The sequence below is a fragment of the Ananas comosus genome, linkage group 9 (assembly GCF_001540865.1).
Source record: "Ananas comosus cultivar F153 linkage group 9, ASM154086v1, whole genome shotgun sequence".
Classification (NCBI taxonomy): domain Eukaryota; kingdom Viridiplantae; phylum Streptophyta; class Magnoliopsida; order Poales; family Bromeliaceae; genus Ananas; species Ananas comosus.
In genome coordinates this window covers 2654332-2674639 of record NC_033629.1, presented here as the reverse complement: position 1 = coordinate 2674639, position 20308 = coordinate 2654332, and the positions used below count along the sequence as shown (strand labels likewise).

The 20308-nt window shown below is 32.9% G+C and overlaps 1 protein-coding gene across 1 annotated transcript; it reads right to left on the bottom strand.

The window, feature by feature from the left end:
- Positions 11918–19031, bottom strand: LOC109714970 (protein tesmin/TSO1-like CXC 2). Its single transcript, XM_020239738.1, has 11 exons — positions 18740–19031; positions 16648–16817; positions 15898–16576; positions 15311–15771; positions 15136–15207; positions 14106–14286; positions 13907–14002; positions 13762–13828; positions 13165–13330; positions 12382–12779; positions 11918–12308 (listed from the first exon to the last, which is right to left on the bottom strand). Exons 1-10 carry the CDS (start codon positions 18791–18793, stop codon positions 12383–12385), a joined length of 2343 nt encoding a protein of 780 aa, XP_020095327.1. The 5' UTR covers positions 18794–19031; the 3' UTR covers positions 11918–12308; position 12382.

The following is a 20308-nucleotide window of genomic DNA, read 5'->3' as shown; positions in this document are numbered from 1 at the left end:
TGTAATTCCATGGATAAAATTAAGTTCGGGATTAAGGTCAGGTTAGAGTAATTTTATGTTTGGTTGAGAATTGGATTTAGTCCAGGTATAGGTAAAATAGTATTTGGTTAGAATATGTGGGATAAGAAGGATAGTCGGTAAAATAATGTTTTGTTTGGTTGGAGTAGTGGGGTGGGATTAGCTAACCCCACCCCCCAAATTGGGTGTTTGAGAATAACTTCGGGATTAAGGGATTATTCCACCCCTTAACCCCGAACCAAACTGCGCTCTAAGGCCCCGTTTGGTTCGGGGGATAAACGGTGGGATTTGCTATTCCACCATTTTGGTGGAATAGTACTATTCCAATACTTAATTTCAAACGTAATTAAAATTATAAATTGAATTAAAACTAAATTATATAAATATTATATATTATATATTATAATACATTATTTTTATTATAAAATTATTAATTGTACTATATTAATACATATTATTTATATTTAAATATTATAATAAATTATATTTAAATATTATAATAATTTTTTTAAAAAAATTATTAATTTNTAAATTATTATTTTTAATTTTTAAAATTTAAAATTTGATATTTGCTATTTTTCAAATTTAAGTTTGATATTAAATTTAAAGTTTTAAATTTAAAATTTAAATTTAAAATTTAAATTTTGATATTTTAAATTTCAAAGTTTGAAATTTCAAAGTTAAAATTTTAAATTTAAAAATTTAAAAATTCAAATTTAAATATAATAAAAGAATAATATCATTATTTTTTTATTTATAAAATCCATTATCTTTCTTATCTCATCTTATCTAACCAAACGCTATTTTTTTAATTCTCAGGAATAACCCAATTTTTATCCAAATATAAAACTGATCTAATCCCCGGTTATACCTCAATTTATAGCTATTTCTGAAATTGTCATTTTTTGCTTATCTCCGAACCAAACGATACCCAAACGCTAGGGGATAGGGATAGGGATAGAGATAGGCCCATATCCCCTTTTATACCCAAACGCTAATTTTTTATCCGAATATAGTAGTTCTCGGTTAGTTTCACCAACACCTCCATTTTCTATATAAAACTATCTAATATTTTTCTTATTTCCGGAAACAACTCAATTTTTATTCAAACACTATTTTTCTTATTCTCATACTTGTATCTATTTCTGTAATAGCTAGTTCTTGTTTATACCCGAATCAAACGGTACCTAAGAGAATTAAGTATGTTAGAGTTAATGTAATCCTGGGATGGATGAACCTTTGAAAAGCGGGACGTAACATTAAAATCACTTCTAATTTCTTTTATATTTGTTGTACCATTTGAATTTTCTTGGAAAACCTTATAGAATACGGTTATTTATCTCTATTATGTTATACTTAAAAATTATTAATTTATTTGCGATATTATGCTTCCGTCATTGATTTGATCGATTAGATGGTAAAAATTTAATATTCCAACACTATTGAAAAATAAAAAATAAAAAATTTATGCAAAAAGTACCAAAATATAATTTTTTTTATTTTATAAAAAATTATAGTGTAATTGGAGTAAAGCTACTATACTATTGGAAGTATAGAGAATTTAGTACTTTCAAATTTTTGGTCATTAAATTAACTCTTTTGATCATTTCTAATATTTAGATTAATACTATTATTTTATGGGGACTACTCAATCCTAGAGATACTATTCAACCATGAGGAGACTGCTATCATCTTAACCGTATAATTCTTAATCCAAAGATCAAAAAGTCGAAAATATCAAATTTTCTGTACTTCCGATAATATAGTAACTCTGCATTTATAATTGAATTATTATAAACGACATAGTATTTACAAAAATGAATGAAATAATTTTTCCGTGCTTAATTTTGAACGGATCCTAATAAAGTGGAAAAGGGTTTTCGTTGTCACTCTCCATAAATATAGTACTATCTAGTAACTAAATGCTTATAAAAAAAGTTTAAAATTTTTTATTATAGTAAAAAACTTTAATTAACGATATTTTAAAATTTCGAGCTCTCTGTGAGGGAGTTCAAAAGTTCAATCCAAATTCACATGAGTTCGAAAATGTGATATATCTAATAAAATTTAATCATACAAGCACTAAGATAAGTTATTTATTTTCTTAGTCAAAATTCATAATAAACTAAAGTTTGATAAATAAAATTGGAAAAACTTCAAAAAACCTCCCGTAGTTTCGTAGTTTCTCACTTTGCCCCTCTGTGGTTTAAAGTATATCAAATTGCCCTCCTGTGGTTTCGTTTTTATTTTTTTGGTAACTTTTCGTTAATATTTTATTAAATTATATACAAAAAACTTCAGATACCCATCTGGATTTATCAAATATTCACTTTAGTACCCTTTAAGTTTAACTTTATCACTGATTTAAGAAAAAAATAATGAAATTGATAAGAAAAAGAGAAAAAAGAAACCACAGGGGGGCAAATTAATATATTTTAAACCATATGGGGACAAAGAGAGAAACTACGAAACCATTAGGGGAGTTTTTGAAGTTTTCCCAATAAAATTTGAGTGAAATTTACTTAGATATTTTTACATGCTATGAGAATAATAGATTCTAAGTTCGAATCACGTCAGATTCCTAACAAATTTAATTTTCTCCTATTTTAATTTTAATTTAAATTTAAGTCATAAATCTATCAAAAAGTCTCTAGTCCAAATATAATAGGATGTTAAATATGAAAATACAAAAAATTATTGTTCTATATTAGTTTAAGTTTTAAAAAACAACGATTGTTTCATCTAATCTGATTTAACATGATTCATCAACTAAAATACTATCGTATCACTGCCACATTATTAACACATCAACATAATTTAATTAATTAGAGTAAGCTAAAACACCCGAGTTAAAATTTATAATAAAATAAAAATTTGATAATTAAAATATCACGCGCATTAAATTTGAGCGCGAGAGGGGATTCATACAAGCACTGGGATAAGTTGTTGTTATTATTATTATTTTTATACATGTGGTTAATTAATACTACTACTAATAATAATAATAATAAAATAGATTCTAAGCAAAAAGGATTAAACAACTAAAAATAAAAAATGGGAGACACGTCGCTTTGGAAACTTTTATACTTCTCTTGTAGTGTTTCACTTACAAGTACTTGATTTAATGTTTTATAATAATAATAATAATGATACCAATATTATTATAATAATAATACACCAAAAAAAATTAAATTGAGTTTTTTTTTGAAAAAGAAAATAATATATTTTTTTTGTCAGCTTTGGCACGGGAAACAGAGCAAGGACAACCTCTCATATCACGGGAACAAAATAAATAAATAATAAAATAGATGTGAAAATGTACGGAGACCCCTCTCAACTATTGGCTATTTTCAAATTGCCCCCTCAACATTTTTCCTTTTTTTTAAAATTTAATTGAGGCCAGCTTCTAATTTTTTGATGCTGAATGATTAATTTTAGTTTAAAAAAGTTAGAAAGTTTTATCAAATTTATTAATAATTTTAATTACTTTTTAGTAAGTACGAATAGATGCAGCTTCTAATTTTTTTGAATTAAAAAATTTTGAGAATTTGGTGATTTCACCAAATTTAGAAAATTTAGTTATTTTGGTAAATAAATTAAAGTTAATAATTGACAAAAATATTAAATTTAATAAAATTTATTTTTTTGACTAGGCATAAAAAATTAAATAAAAAAAAATAAAGTTGAGAGGGCTATTTTAGAATACGGTGCAGTTGAGGAGATCACCGTACATTTGTACTTAAATAATAATAATAATAATAATAATAATAATATAATAATAAAATATCCACTATATAATAGATACATATAATCTAGAGTTACCATATTCTTTATGTGTATAGGTTCCTTACACTTATAAATTTTCGGCCGTTAGATGATGGACTGTACAAGTAAGATGATAGTGGTTCTCGATTAGAATGACAATGGTTCTTTAGTTGAGTAAGTGATTGGTTGAACAATATAATCTAACAGATGAAAATGATCAAGATAGAAAGTCTAACGGTCTAAACTTATAAGTACAAAAAGATTTATACTCATAAGAGTATAGTAGCCGGACTCTCTCTTTCTCTCTCTCTATATATAGAGGTAGAGAGAAAGAGAAAGGGAGATAGAGAGTTGAGCTGAAATACTAATGGTAACAAACGGGTTCAGTTGTCACCCATTTACTTTCAATAATGGAGCCTCCAAATCAACAATCGGCACCGTTGAATATGATTTATACCACTTGAAGTATTGAGAAAAATCAAATTTCATACTTTTTTTATATTCTTCTCGTCCATCAAATGGACATAAAAATAAACGGCTGAAAATGAATATTCTATAAAAAGTGATGATAGAAATTTTGTAATCAAGATCAATAGTATAGGTCATGTTCTAAATAATTTAAAAAATTTTCTAACCAAAATTCAATTCATTTGAATAGCTTTACACCATTAAACAAGAAAATGGCTCATATCTACGATTAAAATTATAATTTTTGAAACTCTTTGATTATTAGGTCAATGATGTCGAAAAAATTTAAAATTTGATTTCTAGATATTTAAGTGGTATAGATCATATTTAACGATGCCAATCGTCGATTTAAAAGCTCCATCATAAAAAATAAATAGATAGTAACGAAACCCGTTTACTACCGAAAGAGTTTAACTCTCTCTCTCTCTCTCTCTCTCTCTCTCTCTCTCTATATATATATATATATATATATATACTCTCTATTTTGCTTTGTTTCCACCATTTCTATTTTGCCCCTTTCTTTTTGCTTTCCTCTTCTGCTGCTTCCTTGACCTTCTTTCTCTCTTCTTTTGAGACAATTGCAGGAGTGTTCCAAGTTCTCAAGTAAACAAAATAGTATTATTCTAAGCTTAAAAGCAAATCTCATCTCCTTAATGCTAAGAAACTATTTGATCTTACTGTACAATATGGTATTAATTATGTGATGAAGTACTATCATAGTACTGTTGGTGCAGGAAATTGCAGTGCAAACTATTGGTCGGTTCGGCTCACGTAGTCAAATAGAAAGGTGACACGTAGTGCGTGCTTCGAGAGTCGGAAAAAAAAATGAGTCTGAAGACAAATAAATTTTGGGTCGGAACAGCTGGAGATACGAAAGCAGTTTTGTAACCGACGAAATATGACCGGAGCAATTCCGACGAAGTGGCAACCGTTCAATTACTGTAGGGCAACTGAAGTTGAAAGATGAATCTATAACTAGCAGGAAATTGCGTACAATAAAAGTCTTTTTCTGACTGATCGTCCCTAGAGTAGGTGGCAAAGGACTTGGTGGTTGATACCCGAGATCCAAGTTCGAATTCTAGTTGATTCACATTTTTAGCTAAGTTTATTTTTAAATGAAATAAACGAAGCGGGTAGCGTGCTATCTATCTCTAAAAAAAAAAAAAGTCTTTTTCTGAATTGAATACCATCATTTAAGCTTTTTATTTCTTCTTAATTTTTAGCCTAAAAACTCTGTGAACCCAGCCCTGATGCTCTATTTTTCGGGTAATTACTAATACTTAAAAAGCATTCCAAAATTGTCTACCATTGTATTTGCAACGCCGGTAAATAAAGAATCATCACATATATACTGATGCTCGAGCCATGCATGCATCAGTGAAATATATTCTGACTACTTAAAATATCTAGTTTTTTTTTTAAAAAATCCTGACGCTTTATAGTGTCATAAAAATAAAAATAATAGTGCAATTTATTCTTCACTAAATTGATTTGATATAAGAAAGAATTCATATAACCACATTCTCTAAAGCATCCTTATAAGAGAATTTCTTTTTGCAGTGTTGCAATAAACCAAAGTAAATAGAGTATCTATTTTTAAGGCTCAATTTTATTTTTTTTTTTTATATTACACTAGCAATATAGCTTAAACATGCTATTCATGAATTTGTTTTATAAGTGTAGCATCGATCAGTAGTTAGTTTAGTTCATCAAATATATACAATACATCCTATATCTTTTAAAGAAAAAAAATATTATTAATTAGTTAGCATGTGATAAGTTAAATATTAGTACAATTAAACAGTACATCTGATTTTTTTTGTTTTAAGAATATAGCTGGTTCCAACCATATGTACAATACTAACTTACAAACCAAAATATCTATTCTACAATATTATTTAGCCTATATATAGTTAATTTTTATCAGTCTACAAATTTGATGCATTAATAATATTGGAAAGTATAGGAGCTAAGGCAGTAAGGCATTACTCAGATAGAACTATTGTCACCACACAAGGACAAGGACTCATTGAATAATGGTCAATTTATATAATTTCAGTTAAATTATATATAAAGTAATTTACAAAATAATGTATAATAATAACAATAGTGATATGAATAATAATAATAATAGTAATCTTGGGCAATGGGCATATAGCAATATGGTACAAATGGTAATTTGCAAACTAAACTATTCACATGATAAATAATTTTCTTCTATTTTTTGACAATAATATATTGGGTTAATTTCATACAGGTTCCCGCAAACATGATGAATAGCAGATATATCCCTGCAAAGTTCAACTTTTATAAGTTATTTCTGTAAAAGTTGTAATGTATTTAGATATGTCCCTCTGGTTAGTATCTGTTAGAGAACTGTTAATTTTTTAACAGTAGAGTTGTGAAATGACACTTTTACCCTTGCCCTTTTCCTCTTCCTCTTCCTCTTCCTTTTCAAGCTGTGGGAGTGGACAGCGACGGCGACCTTGCGGAGCTTGTTGGGGTTGCGGCCAACGAGGACGAGGAAGAGGCGGAAGGCGAAGGCGAGGCCGATGCCATCGGAGGCGCCCGTGACGATGGCCCACGCAGGCACCATGACGGCGACGACGATCGGATCATCGACGATGAAGAAGAAGAAGAATAAGGAGAAAAGGAGAAGGAAAATAAGGATACGGAGAAGAAGATGAAGAAGAAGAAGAGGAAGAAAAAGAAGGACAAAATTATCAATTCACATTATTAATTAATCATGGTTAAGTATTTTAACTGTGGTTAACTAGATTTTTTTAACGGATATTAACGGCATGGATGCATCTAAATACATTAGAACTTTTGCAGGGATAACTTATGAAAGTTGAACTTTGCAGGAATATATCTGCTGTTCATCATGTTTGTAGGGATCTGTATGAAATTAACCGTAATATATTTATTAAATTCGAACTCATGGCTACACACAGACTCTAATCTCTGACCTTAAAATGTTGTGGTTTGATAACTAGAAAATTATTAGCTCGGCAAAATTACCCTCAGTGCCCTGTAAGCATAAGGATTTTGCAATTTTAACCACAAATGGTAAGTTATTAATTATCGGTAGAAAAGTGCAGAAGCTATCTGAACTATGAACCATTTAGATCTGGCTATCAAACTTTTCAAAATTTTGATTTTACCATTCAATCATTCAATTTATTTAATTTGAGTCAATCAATGACACTTTGACTATCAAATTTGAGTATATAATTTATTTTTACAGATTTAATTAGTGTACATCATTTAAAAATAAATAATTAGCTAAAATTTTAAAGTCGAAATATCGTTTACTGACTCGAACTAAACAAATTAAGAAAAAATAGGAGGCAAAATTAAAATTTTAAAAGATTGAATAATTAACTTAAAATGATTTATAGGTAAGGAGTAAGTTTTATATGTTTTTGTCTTAATAATTATAATTATTATATATGTTTGTAACTTTTTGGACCCAACAATGGAAAGTTTTTGCATTATGATGTAGGCAATGAGGATGATGGATAATGCATGGAGAATACCTTTTCCTTCCACATGACTTTTTCTCAGCCTTTGACCACCTAATCTTTCCTTTTGACACCCTCTTTTGTAGGATTGGGTTAATTGCATCATTGCATGAATTGCATGGCTAGGAATGTAAACAGGGCGGATCGGAACGCAGTAATGATTCTTCCACCTCCTTCTCTGTTTTTTGTCCCACATCTAGCTTCTTTCTTCTTTTTTTTTTTTTGGCGGATAAGGACACATTCATGATGAATTATATTGTTTTATATTTTTGGTTTTCACTTACGGTCTCATTCCGGAGAGATCGAAGCAGATCAAGGCGGGAGCTCCACCAATCCGGATCCATTTACATCCTTATCATGGGTTAGTATTCGATACATGTAATTCAGGGTGAAAATGGGTCGGACCCAACCCGACTCAGATTTGTCGAGGGAAAAATTTGTAGCAAGATACAATTTCTTTTTTCTCCCCAAGATATAAAAGCTTGTGCAGTAAATCAAACTCCTGACCTCTTAGTCTGTGATTTAAAAATCAACCAACTTCACTAAACGGTGGTGATAGTTCATGATTTTTAAGTATATAAGGATTATTTGGTTTCTCGGAATATGAAAATAAATTTTGTAAGTAAAAAAAATTTTCTACGGAAAATCCCTTTTTCATTTCTTCGCCGTTCGGTTCCAAAGAAATTAGATTTTGTGGGAAAGTTTCTTTTTCAAATTTTATAGAAAACTAATGTTTTCATTTTCTGAATTGTTTTGAAGAAAGAANAGAAACCAAATGGCCCCAAATTGGTGAAAATAGTTTTATTGTAATAATTAGGATTGACAAAAAAAAAATTAAATATGAACAATATAATAATATATATTAAAATATTTTTTGAAAAAAAAAATTTGTGTTTAATGCAATGTAGAGAGATATTTAATTAAATGGTGGAATTTTTTTTCTGTGTGGAATAAGTAGAAGGGTTTCTTGGGAGGTGACAGCTGGATTGTGGCTTTTGATGGGGATTTGCTGTTGTATTAACTATTAAAGCTGCCCCTTTTCATACGGGATATGCATATTTTTTTTAGTGGCAAAAAAATAAAGGGAAAAAAAAAGAAAATAAATAAAATGTTGCACTTTCCAATCTAAAAATTGTATTAATTATAATCGTATATTGTATCACCATCTCAAATAGAATTAAAAAAAGTTAAAAAGATTCACAAATTAGACCGTAAAATCATACTAAAACTAATTGACATTGACATATTATATTATGTCACGTCTTAATATATATCCAATTTACAACTCAAAAAATAGATAAAAAAATTCAGTTAAAAGAGATCTCTTGTTTGGCTGATACTGGCGAAATTAATATTTTATTGAAAAATTTATTTAATTTATATAATTCTATTGTATTACTTATAGATAATTTTGTCTGCAAATTTATTTTTATAGAATTTTATTGCTGAATTCAAAAATTACCATAAATAGCTGGAAATATTTAATGTAATTTTTTATACAGAAGAGTAATAATAATTGACATAATAAGTGCTAAAGTGTTTGAAAAATTTTTATAATTTAGCCAAATAAAAAAAATTTTAAAAAAAAAAAAGAGTGTCATGGGACCACACACACACACACTCGAAAACATAAAAACATTAATGGGACCCCATAAAGTAGGCAAATAAAAACCCACCACACGCTTTGATTTGGCCACTTATTTGTGGTGAACCACAAAATACAAAATCCTAATAGTAATAAGATCTTAGACATGTCAACCTATACAAATGATTGATTGATACAAGGAGAAAAATTAAGCTAATACGCTTTTAGTAATTAATGCCTTTCTTTCATTAAATATGGAAGTATTTAGTTTTTTCAGAATAAATTTCAAATTACCCTTTTGTGTTTAGCTTATTTTTACTCCGTCCTCATATCGCGGTTTAAAAAATTGTCTCTTTACCATTCCTGTGGTTTAATTTTTATTTCACCAAATAATTCTCCATAAAAGTGGGTAGCGAAGCCGACAATTAAAAAAAAAAAAATCAGAGATTGGCAAAGTAAAAAATACGAAAAACCGCAGGAAGGCAAAGTGCGCGATGTTTTAAACCACAGGATGGCAAAGTGAAACTTTTAAAACCGAGGAGTGACAGAGTGAAAATGAGCTAAACCACAGGGAAACAATTTGAAATTTACCCTCAATGCAAATTTTGTTCCTGTGGGTATACAAACTTCCCTATTTTACCCAAATTCTTGCTTGTTTATTTACCTCAGTGAGTGTATTGGTTCACAGTTGGAAACTTGTTTTCTTCTCTCAAATAATGAAGAAATTTTTATCCAATTTGGATAAACTACCTGTGCATCTTATATAGTAGTGTACATCTTACATCTCTTAGATCCAAGGGTTTATAAAATTCCCTTATTAGGCCTTTAGTATTTTAGAATCAAAAGTTGATATGCTAGATGAGTAAATCCTAGCCTTTCAAAGTGGAAACTTATGACTTTGGCCCTTGCCAATGTTTTTTTGATTCCTTAAGTTCAAATTCCTATAATTTTTGTAGCTAAAGAAGTACTTCTGCTTAAGATGTTAGGTTATGCATTTCTTATATTTTCTTTTGCACAGGTAGTTCCGCAGCTCATGATGAATCGAAACCATCCGTTATGGGTCAGAGAAATAGCAGGATGAGTCTGTGTACAGAAAAATCCTGCTCACTAAGCTATTACGTAACTGCACCCAAAATATTAACCATGGAGATCAATCCGTGCATCGAACTAAGACTAGTTTTCAATATTTTCCTAGTTTTCAGCCCATCCATTGCCCACATTACCACTTCGAAAAAGCCCGACCCGGTCCGACCCGGCTAACTAACACAATTACTTGCTAGTAGGATTGGTTGCATTGGTAGGACACATAAAAATCACACAATCACAATTTTTTTCTATTTACAATTTGACCAACCAACCTTAAATCGAAGCACCCAAAAGAGAAAAAAAAAAAATCACTGACTTTTTTCCCATTTCAGTTTAACTCATACTATAGTTTGAAGAAAAAAAAAATCAAACACTATCTCATGTTGCTACATTCAATTTGATGCAAACAACAGCCTAGTTGACTTAACAGTAACATCATTTCATCAGAAAAATTTTGTATATAGTCAGATGATTTTATCATATTAAATTAAACTTAGATGATCATGTGGCAAGTAGAAAATGTTATTTAATTCATATCATATATTAATTCAAAGCAAAAGGTCTAGTAAAAGAATACCTTCTTACCATGTGGCGAAAAAGCCGCCTCGGATTCCTCTTACCAAGCTTCTTTGAAGATTCCACTGAGATCAGATTCAGATCAACAAATCAACATAGGAAGGAGAGGATTAGTATATGTAGAATTACAGGACAAGATCAAGTTGCAAGATGCACAATGAAATACATGTCTCCACACATGTATTTGATGCTCAAAATATTGGTTAATTTTCACTGTTAGAATTTACTAAGATAAGTCTTCGATGACAGACGACAGAAATTTACAGCACAGTTTCTTTACGGAACAGTTTCAAGTTTCAACAAGCTCCAATCAAAGCTTTGTTCGGCCTTTTGATTGTTCGGCTCAGCAGTGCATTTCGATTTAGAGCACACCGCGCAGCAATCAACAGAAGTTACAACTCTAGAACAATTGAATATAGCAGGCATTTGTGACGGCAGGCGTCGCGGCATTGCCAAAGCAGCCCAACAAAGTGGCTAAAGCGCACCATAAAGTCGGGCCACATGAGGCTTAAATCATTCGCGAGTTCCATAGTCACAAAAATAAGAAATACATTTCAGGTGCACAAAGACTAGAACAAAGGAACCACCATCACCAAACTGAAAAATTTGTCCAAAGGAAATTCCACGTGAAGTACAAATTGCAGAAGCTTGAACTGAGTCCTTGGAATTCTGTTTGTTGGAGACTCCTTTCAGCAAAATATGAATATAACAGCACAAAGAAATAGAATTTGTGTAGATGTTCCTAACAAAATGAATGCGACTCGCCAAATATCATTACATAAGCCAAATTTATGAAACATTAGGAAAGAGGAGATAGAAAGAACAGCCCTCTCGCACAAGCGACACAAATTCTACGTAATTTGTTATGCACACTTAAAACATATGTAATGGATGGAAACGATGGAAGTTTTATTTATATTAAAAAAAGAAAAGAAAAAAAAACTCAGACAACATAAGCGGGAACAAGGAAAAATGATGATCGATTGAAACTAAGAGCCTTTGCACAAACTTCCTAGAGTAGGAAACATTACACATGGGGGGGGGAAAAAATGAAGTGAACACACGAATATTCTAGCAACAAGACAACATATAGATACAACTTAGGAATTAATTTCTTACAACACCATTAGAAGTTCTTAATACACTTTACCAGTCCTTGCACGAATAACTTGGCTTCTGAACATCCAAGAAACCTTCATTTGTGATGCATTATCAGACCACAAGGTGCGCCACTGTGCATCAATGGTTGATCTCACACTTTCCACCCTTCTAGCTTTCTAAACAACCTGCTTCAGAATAAAAATTAAGATATTACCTCTATAAATAGAAATTGTGTATGGGAAAATATTCACGACATACCTCAGGTGAGTGTGGATGGGTTAAAAGAATTGGTGGTATCATTCACTGCATCATCACTATCCACATTACTAAGAGATGGAAATGAAGGGATGGATCTTAGTATCAATTTCCGCCCACCCTTTCGGCTTGGAGAGAAACCGACACCATTAGAAGGAGAAATTCTCTTTCCATTAGGTGAAGAGGTTTTCATAACATTGCTAGGGGAGCCATTCTCTTTTAGAATGTTCGCTGTATCGTCATCACAAAAGTTATTGACGTGGTTCTCAAACTTGTTACAAAGAAGCATGGCTTCGGACTTGAGAAGAGCCTGAGTGTTATACAGCCGAGAGAAATATCCAGTAGGAGCTGAAGGTCTTGGCGGCTTTGAGCTTGAGAAGTACGACAGTTTGACCAATTGTCTGAAAAATTAAGTTGATTCAGCAATTTATTAATGGAAAGAGATATCTGCATATGCACCCCCTACGAAATTATCCAATTACATATATTGCCCTGAAAAATCAGGAAATGTAATTCTGCCCTAAAATTACATTTCCTTATAAATAAACCCTCAGAATAAATCTGTTTTTTAGAAAACTCCTCTAATAGAAACAAAGTATTGTTGATGAATCAGATAAAAGATTATTTCATAATGAAACTGCATTTTTGAAGTATCTATACAAAAAATAAGATTTCTACAAGGGGTATATATGTAACTAGATGATTTTACAGGGATATCTAAGGTAAAACCCTTAATTGAGAAATTAATCAAACTACTGTGTAATGAAAAGGCGTGCAGCACTGAACCTGCATGCTTTGAAAGGCGTGATGGCAAGATTTTCTGACGAATGATTTTCATGATTTTGGACACTAGCATTTTGTTGGCCATCGTCTGGCATTTCCTCTTTCTTCTCATGGGCATCTTTTTCTTCCTCTCCGTGTTCAATCTCTTCGGCACCACCAGGGGTTGAACCTGTATAAGCAAGATAAGCAGCAATTCTATTAACACAGCAATCATAACACATGATTGCTATGGAACTTCAACAAAGTTATAAGTTTAATTTCTTTGTTCCACTTGTTTGGTGTAAATTCTGTGGTTATGAGAGAAACAAAAATGAAATTGTAAATTTCATAACTGATCAGAAAGCATTGGACACTGAGAGAAACAAAAACAAATGACCTTCTAAACTGATCAGAAAGCTTAAACAATGTTGGTATAGGAAAAGAGATCGCTCAAAATAGAATTGGAGAGGAATCAACTCTACCAAGTGGCATGGCTAAACGAAGAACCAAATACGCAGTTTCACTCTGTAGTAGGTAGAAGTGAAAGAACTCTAGGTATAAGGAATGGCTACATCTAGAGGTTTTCTTATTAAGAACGCCATCCTACAACTTAGCACTCACCATCTTTTCTTCCAAAAGCATTCTTACAAGCCTCGCATCTGCAGCTGATGGAGCATCCAACACCTCCCTTTGGTCAAGAAAATGATGCCAATATCAGACAACATACAATGTCCAATAAAAATTTGTGCAAGTCACAAAGCAAAACCTGATAGCACTCGCAGTATTTCTTTAGACAGCTTGATTTCTTGCAATTGCATCCTCTTTTATGACGAGCCGAAGCCGGAGTCTTGTCAGAAACTTCCTGCATAAAAATAAAATGGAAAGTTCATGAACAGAATAGGCAAAGGGAGGGTTAGAGAAATAAAGCAGCTTGATGAATGCAAGATCTCAATTGGTATTCATACCCCTAATTCCTGACCAGTTTCAGACGTTCGAATCACTTTGGGAGCAAATGCAAGTGGATTACGAGATTCTATCTGCTTGCGAGTAGAAAGAACGGTTTCCTCATGAATAGGCTTATTGAAACATCCTTGGCATGCACAGGGTTCCGAACAGTAGACCCCCGCAGCAAAACACTCACAATAACTGCACAGGAATCAAATTGATGCGATCATGCAAATGTAATAAGAAAAAGGCTGAAAAACATTTCAAGCGAGCAAACACTTAGTTAAACAACATAAGTAGGAAAAATGGATCAAGTTCCAAAAAAGCTAAACGTAATCAGTAATTAGTTGCTTTTCTAACAACACAAGAAATTATCTAAAGTTATACTTGAAGAAAAGAAATGAAAGTCATTAATGAAAAGTATAAAATTTCAGCTGAAGCCATAGACTTCCGGACAAAAGGAAATAACACATCAACGTAATAGTCTGAAATTATGGGTGTGTCAACTGTGAAATATTATTACCGTACGATTTTTAGGTCACCAGGTACACAAGTTATTACGAGTTTAGATAATACAATTGGCAAGTCTTAACAAGGAAAAGCTGGAAAATATGCTTCTTCTTGTCCTGCAACATGTCACAGAAGAAAGGGGAAGCTACTGTCTAATGAGAATCCTTGCTTCTAAGCTCCTAGTTCATTAAATTAATATCCAACACACACAAACACACACATGTTGCAAGATAAATCATGTTATCTTAATCTACCTATAAACAATGGGAAACACACACATACACACACACGTTGCACGATAAATCGTGTCTCAATCTACTTACAAACAATAGGAAACACGTAAAAATTTACAGGTTCCAGCATTGTAAAAGCAAAATATAATTTCATCCGTTTATCCAAAAAAGGTCTGAAAAGATAATTCTACAATCTACATGACAGCTTCCGAATTTGAAAAATCTTTTTCAACTATTGATTTATACTGGTCAAAGAACAATATATTTAAGGAATCCAGTATTGAGTGAAATAATGAAAAGAACTTACAGCTTCAAGCACTTTGACTTCTTACAGCTGCAACGCTTGCATGATTCACCTTCACCATTTTCTAACTTGCGCCTGGTTCACAATTATTACCTGTTAGCTATAAACTGAAGGCAACGAGACCCGAACCAGACATCTGAAAATTATATTCAGCATTCCATGAGGACAAAATGTATACCTCTTCTTCTTGGGGCTGGACTCCTCAGCATTTTCGAGCACAGTTGGCGGTGAAGTCTCATTGTTCATAACTTGAGGCTCTTGAAATTCACTACCAGTATGAACAAAATCCTTTGCAACAGGCTGAGACTTACTTTCTGTTTTCTGCCCAGTTGAAACAAAGGAACCAATAGTGCATGGCATGCTTATTAGTTGTTTTCCAGAAGCTAAAGTATCCTGTGTGACCATTCTATCTTTTGAAGTTGTTGCAAGAGCATTCAAATGTAAACCAATACCAGGTAAGACACGTGGTGATGGAGTTTTCAGAGGATTTAAGTGGCTATCATAAGAAGCCATTTTGCCCTTGGATGTTATTGAGATTGCAGAACGAGGTTTCACATTGCCTGTGTTCTTCTTCGAAAGCCCAGCTGCTTCAAAAACCAAACAGCGCCTCCGCATGCCACGTTGTTGTTGGGAATCAACCTAAAGATAGCTGTCAGATTAGTCGCATGATTTGGCAACATAAACATTTTATTAAAGTGGTAGTAAGGCCCCTACGTATAATTATGTTAATTTAGAACAAAGTATGCATGGATGTAAGTGATATACCTTGTAGCCTAATGGAATACAATCGCTGGCTTCATTCAAATTCTCCTGGATGTGATCAATTGGAACAACCTGGTTAGGACCACCGGAGAGAATTTCTGGGGTATGATCCATATCATCTTCCTTTCCAAACATTTCATCACAAAGCACATGAGGATTCTCAGTAACATTTTGGACACAAGGAGCAGAAAGCACATCAGGTTGTGTTTTCTGTGAATCATTAATCTCCCCTGCATACTTTGATGAGAAAAAATCACTGTAATTAACATCACCGAGCCCTTGCTTTCCATCCACAGCTCTGCAAATATCCACTTCAATTGAAAGGTTATAAATCAAAAGGTCATCAACATTATCGGACATCAAATTCGTCCAATCCAATCCTACCACTTCATTATTCTCTTGATTGGCTGGATGATTTTCCCCGATCTCCCTTTCAGGGGCAAATAAGCTCTTTCTTTTGTCAAGACTACTTTGAAAAAGGTTAAGATTGCTTTGTACGTGATCTGTTTTGGCACCATGGCGAGGTGTAGTACTATGATTTGGACTGCCACCATCAAATTGCAAAGGCTGAGGCAAATTGGTAGGCACAATTGACGAGTCATCAGGAGGATCAACTAACGCTTCATTAAGTAAACATGTTACACTACTAGTCTCTTGTTCCGAAAGTTCTTTAAAAGGATTCCTGGTAGGATGAAGAGCAAAGTGAGCTAAATCACCAATGTTAGAACCAAGAAGAAGCGAGTCAAAAGTTACCTTGCTGACAATTTAGAGTCTTTTTGGGTATTGGCATGTGGTGAAGTAAAGATGGAGGGAATAGATGCAAAATTCAAAGATTGGTAAGCTTGTATGCTCTGTACTGAATCTATTGATTTAACCATCTGGATAGGAGATAAACTATTGATGAAGTTGAAGACTGGAGAATCCTGCAATGGCAAAAAACAGTTTCTTACGCACACCAGCTACATATCATGCACAATGAAGTTGATCATTATCCAACCGAAAATTAATGTACATTATTATGTATATTCTATCTAAATTAGACTATGTTAGACAAGAAATAAGCACTTAACAGTAAATTCTATCTTTCCTCAAAACACAATGAACTCTTATGGTTTTTAAAAAAAAAATTAAATTAGGAATTTCAAAGAAATGAATACAAAATCCATGAAGAATCGATTTTAGCACACATTTCCACACACATTTAATGACTGGATCCACAATTTGTATCTAATGCAAAGGAGAATTATATGTCCTGATAAAATGTAAGGCCTGAAACTTGTCACTCGTTCAACTCCATAGACACCAGGAAACACACAAAATATTGTCTCTGAGTAAGATTTGTTTAAAGACTTTTGACTGACAGCAAGACAAAATCAAGCAAAAACTGAATAGTTGACTAACAGCAGTGCTTCAAAATCCAACATTGGGCGAATTAGCAAACTATCAGACAAAATTACCCTACATGATAAAATTATAAATTATTAAAGTCAAATCTCGCATTCCTGCTATTAAGCCACTAAATTTCCATCACCATGGTATTAATTACCAGATTCACAAGAAAATTGAGAGGATCTTGAAGATAGAGTAGTAGCATACTATGGATCGGCATAGATTCTATTCTTGGTCAAATCATGCCTTAGGGGCAAAAATTGTTACCTAGCAGATCGATCTGATAGGGAAAAGCCTAAGAATAATCTTAACACCCCCTGATTACATGAATCGGGATAACCATGCCCCAGCACCGAAAAAAAGGAGGTACCAGAATAACAAACTGGAATCATCCCAATAATGGAAGATGTGGGAAATGAACCTATGACATCTTGAAACTAAAAGGGCATAGGACCGGCTATGATACCATGTTATCTAATAGATCCAATAGATCGATGAAACAGTAAGCAACTGATCCAAAGAGAAAACAAAGATCACCAACAAAATTCGCTGAAATTAGCTTGTCTGAGAATACACATGAGAAAACACTAAGATTTCCCAAAACAGGATTATAATCCCACTGTTATCGGTAGCAAAACCTTACCCTACCGAAAAGAAAAACCAACCTTTTTCATGAAAATAACTGTAAAAACCGGCTAAAGAGCCAGAGACCAAGAGATTGAACACAAGTTAAAGATTCAGCACAAATTCTACAAGAAGATCTTCTGATCCCCAAAAATTGTACACGATCCGACGAATTCAAGCCCTAATCCTCCTCTAAACTCCCAAAACCCTGAAAGCCCTGCCTCACGCCAAAATCACAACCAAAAAAAACAAAACCCTTAAAAAAATCGCCTAAATTCTCAATAAAGCCCAAGAAACAAGGCATAAATCACCCCAAACTAGGAGATCGCCACAGTTTCGAAAAATTCAAGCCCCGGTCGTCCTCTGAACCCAACCCCCTCCAACGCGAACCCCCCAAAACCCCTCCACTACAAACCAGATCGCAGTCAAAAACATCAAAACCCTTAAAAAATCGCCCAAATTCGAGATAAAACCAAAGAAACAGGGGATAGATGAGCTCGAACTTAGAGATCGACGCAGCTCCGACGAATTCAATCCCCAAACCACCACCACACCCCTCGAAACCCCTTCACCACACTTCAGATCACAACCAAAAACATCAAAACCCTTAAAAAATCGCCTAATTTCCAGATAAAACTCAAGAAACGAGGGACATATCACCTCAAACTCGGAGATCAAAGCGGCTCCGACAAATTCACGCCCTAACCCTCATCCAAACCCCCCCAGAAACCCCCGAAACCCCTTCACCTATTCCAAATCACGACCAAAACACCAAAACCCTCCAAAATCGCTCAAATTCGGGATAAACCCCAAGAAACCAGAGATGAATCACCTCGAACTTGGAGATCGCCGCCGCTCCGACCGTGCTCCGCTCGGGGGTGTCCATCTCCGCCGCGATCGCCCCCAAAGCTCCCGGAGCTCCCCCACATCTCCCTCTCTCTCTCTCACTCTCTCTCTCTCTCTCTCTCTCTCTCTCTACTCCCCCCTCTCTCTCCTCTCCATCTCTCTCTCTCTCTCTCCCTCTCTCTCTCTCCTCGTCCCTTTCTACACTCTCTCACTCTTTGGACGATTCAAGAAGAGCGCAGAGGCGGGAACTCGATTTCCTTTTTTTTTTTCTTTTTTCCTTTTTTTTTAATTACCCCTTTTTTCACTCCGCTTCTTTAGTTCTCTTATATTTACAAGTTACAACCACTCCCATCGTAACGGACCTTTTTCCGTTAAAATAGTGATGGTAATTATGCACGGACACCCCCCAATTATATACTATTTTGAATTTAGTAATCTAACTAAGTTACAAACTCAAAAGTTTGAGGTATTGAAATGATAATTAAAATTTCTTTCTTTAATTTTTTGGATTTGAGATTAGAGTTGCTTTTTTTTAAACTGAGTAGAAGATACTCCTCGATTATTGTCAGTTAATTATATATTAATCACGAGATTAGTTAGTAATTATTAAAAAAATGGTAAGCTGTAATTTTTCTTCTATAGTACAGCGTATTTTTATTTTATCATTCTATAGATGAAAATATTATATTAAACTATGCCTCGAGAACTTACACTTAATTATTCTGCTATTTTATTGTAAAATCTATTGTTAAATATTAGTATTATTTTATAATTTTTAATTTGACAATAGTTTTTTTCAGTAAAAAAAAGTTAAACATAGAGTAGTTAAGTGTAACTTTTCAAGTCACAAAATTGTAAAGTAAATTAAGCTAGACCACATGAGTAGTTAAGTGTAATTTTTTAAGTTACAAAATTGTAAAGTAAAATGAGCTAGACCACACGAGCCAAAAAAAAAAAAAAAAAGTGTTAAGGTTGTGTTTCAAAACTACTAATGCGTAAGGGGGATCACTGTAAATTGCCACGTTAATAGTTTAACGCACCCCGTAAGTGACGCTCCGCTCCGCGCCGCGGGATGAGAAAAACGACGAGGAATCGGCAGAGTGGGTGAGTTAGTAATAATATATAATAAATATAGAGTAAACTTTAAACACCACTCTTGCGGTTTCCTCTTTTCTCATTTTAGTATTTTGTGGTTTAAAGTGTGTTAATTTAGTACCTGTGGTTTCATTTTTCTCTTTTCATCGGCCCCTCCGTTTATGGAATATTTACTTTAATATCTTTTAGTTTTAACATTGTCGCTGATTTAACGAAAAAAAATTAGTAAAGGATATAACAAAATGAGAAAAATAAAATCACAGGATATAAAGGTGATACATTTTAAACTATAGGATACTAAAATGAGAAAGTGCGAAACCATAGTGATGGTATTTGAAGTTTTTCCTAATATATATATATATATAGAGAGAGAGAGAGAGAGAGAGAGAGTATGATTAGATTGAGATCTGTTTGTGACAATCACAGAAAGTGCGATATCAGATCGTATACATAGCACAAC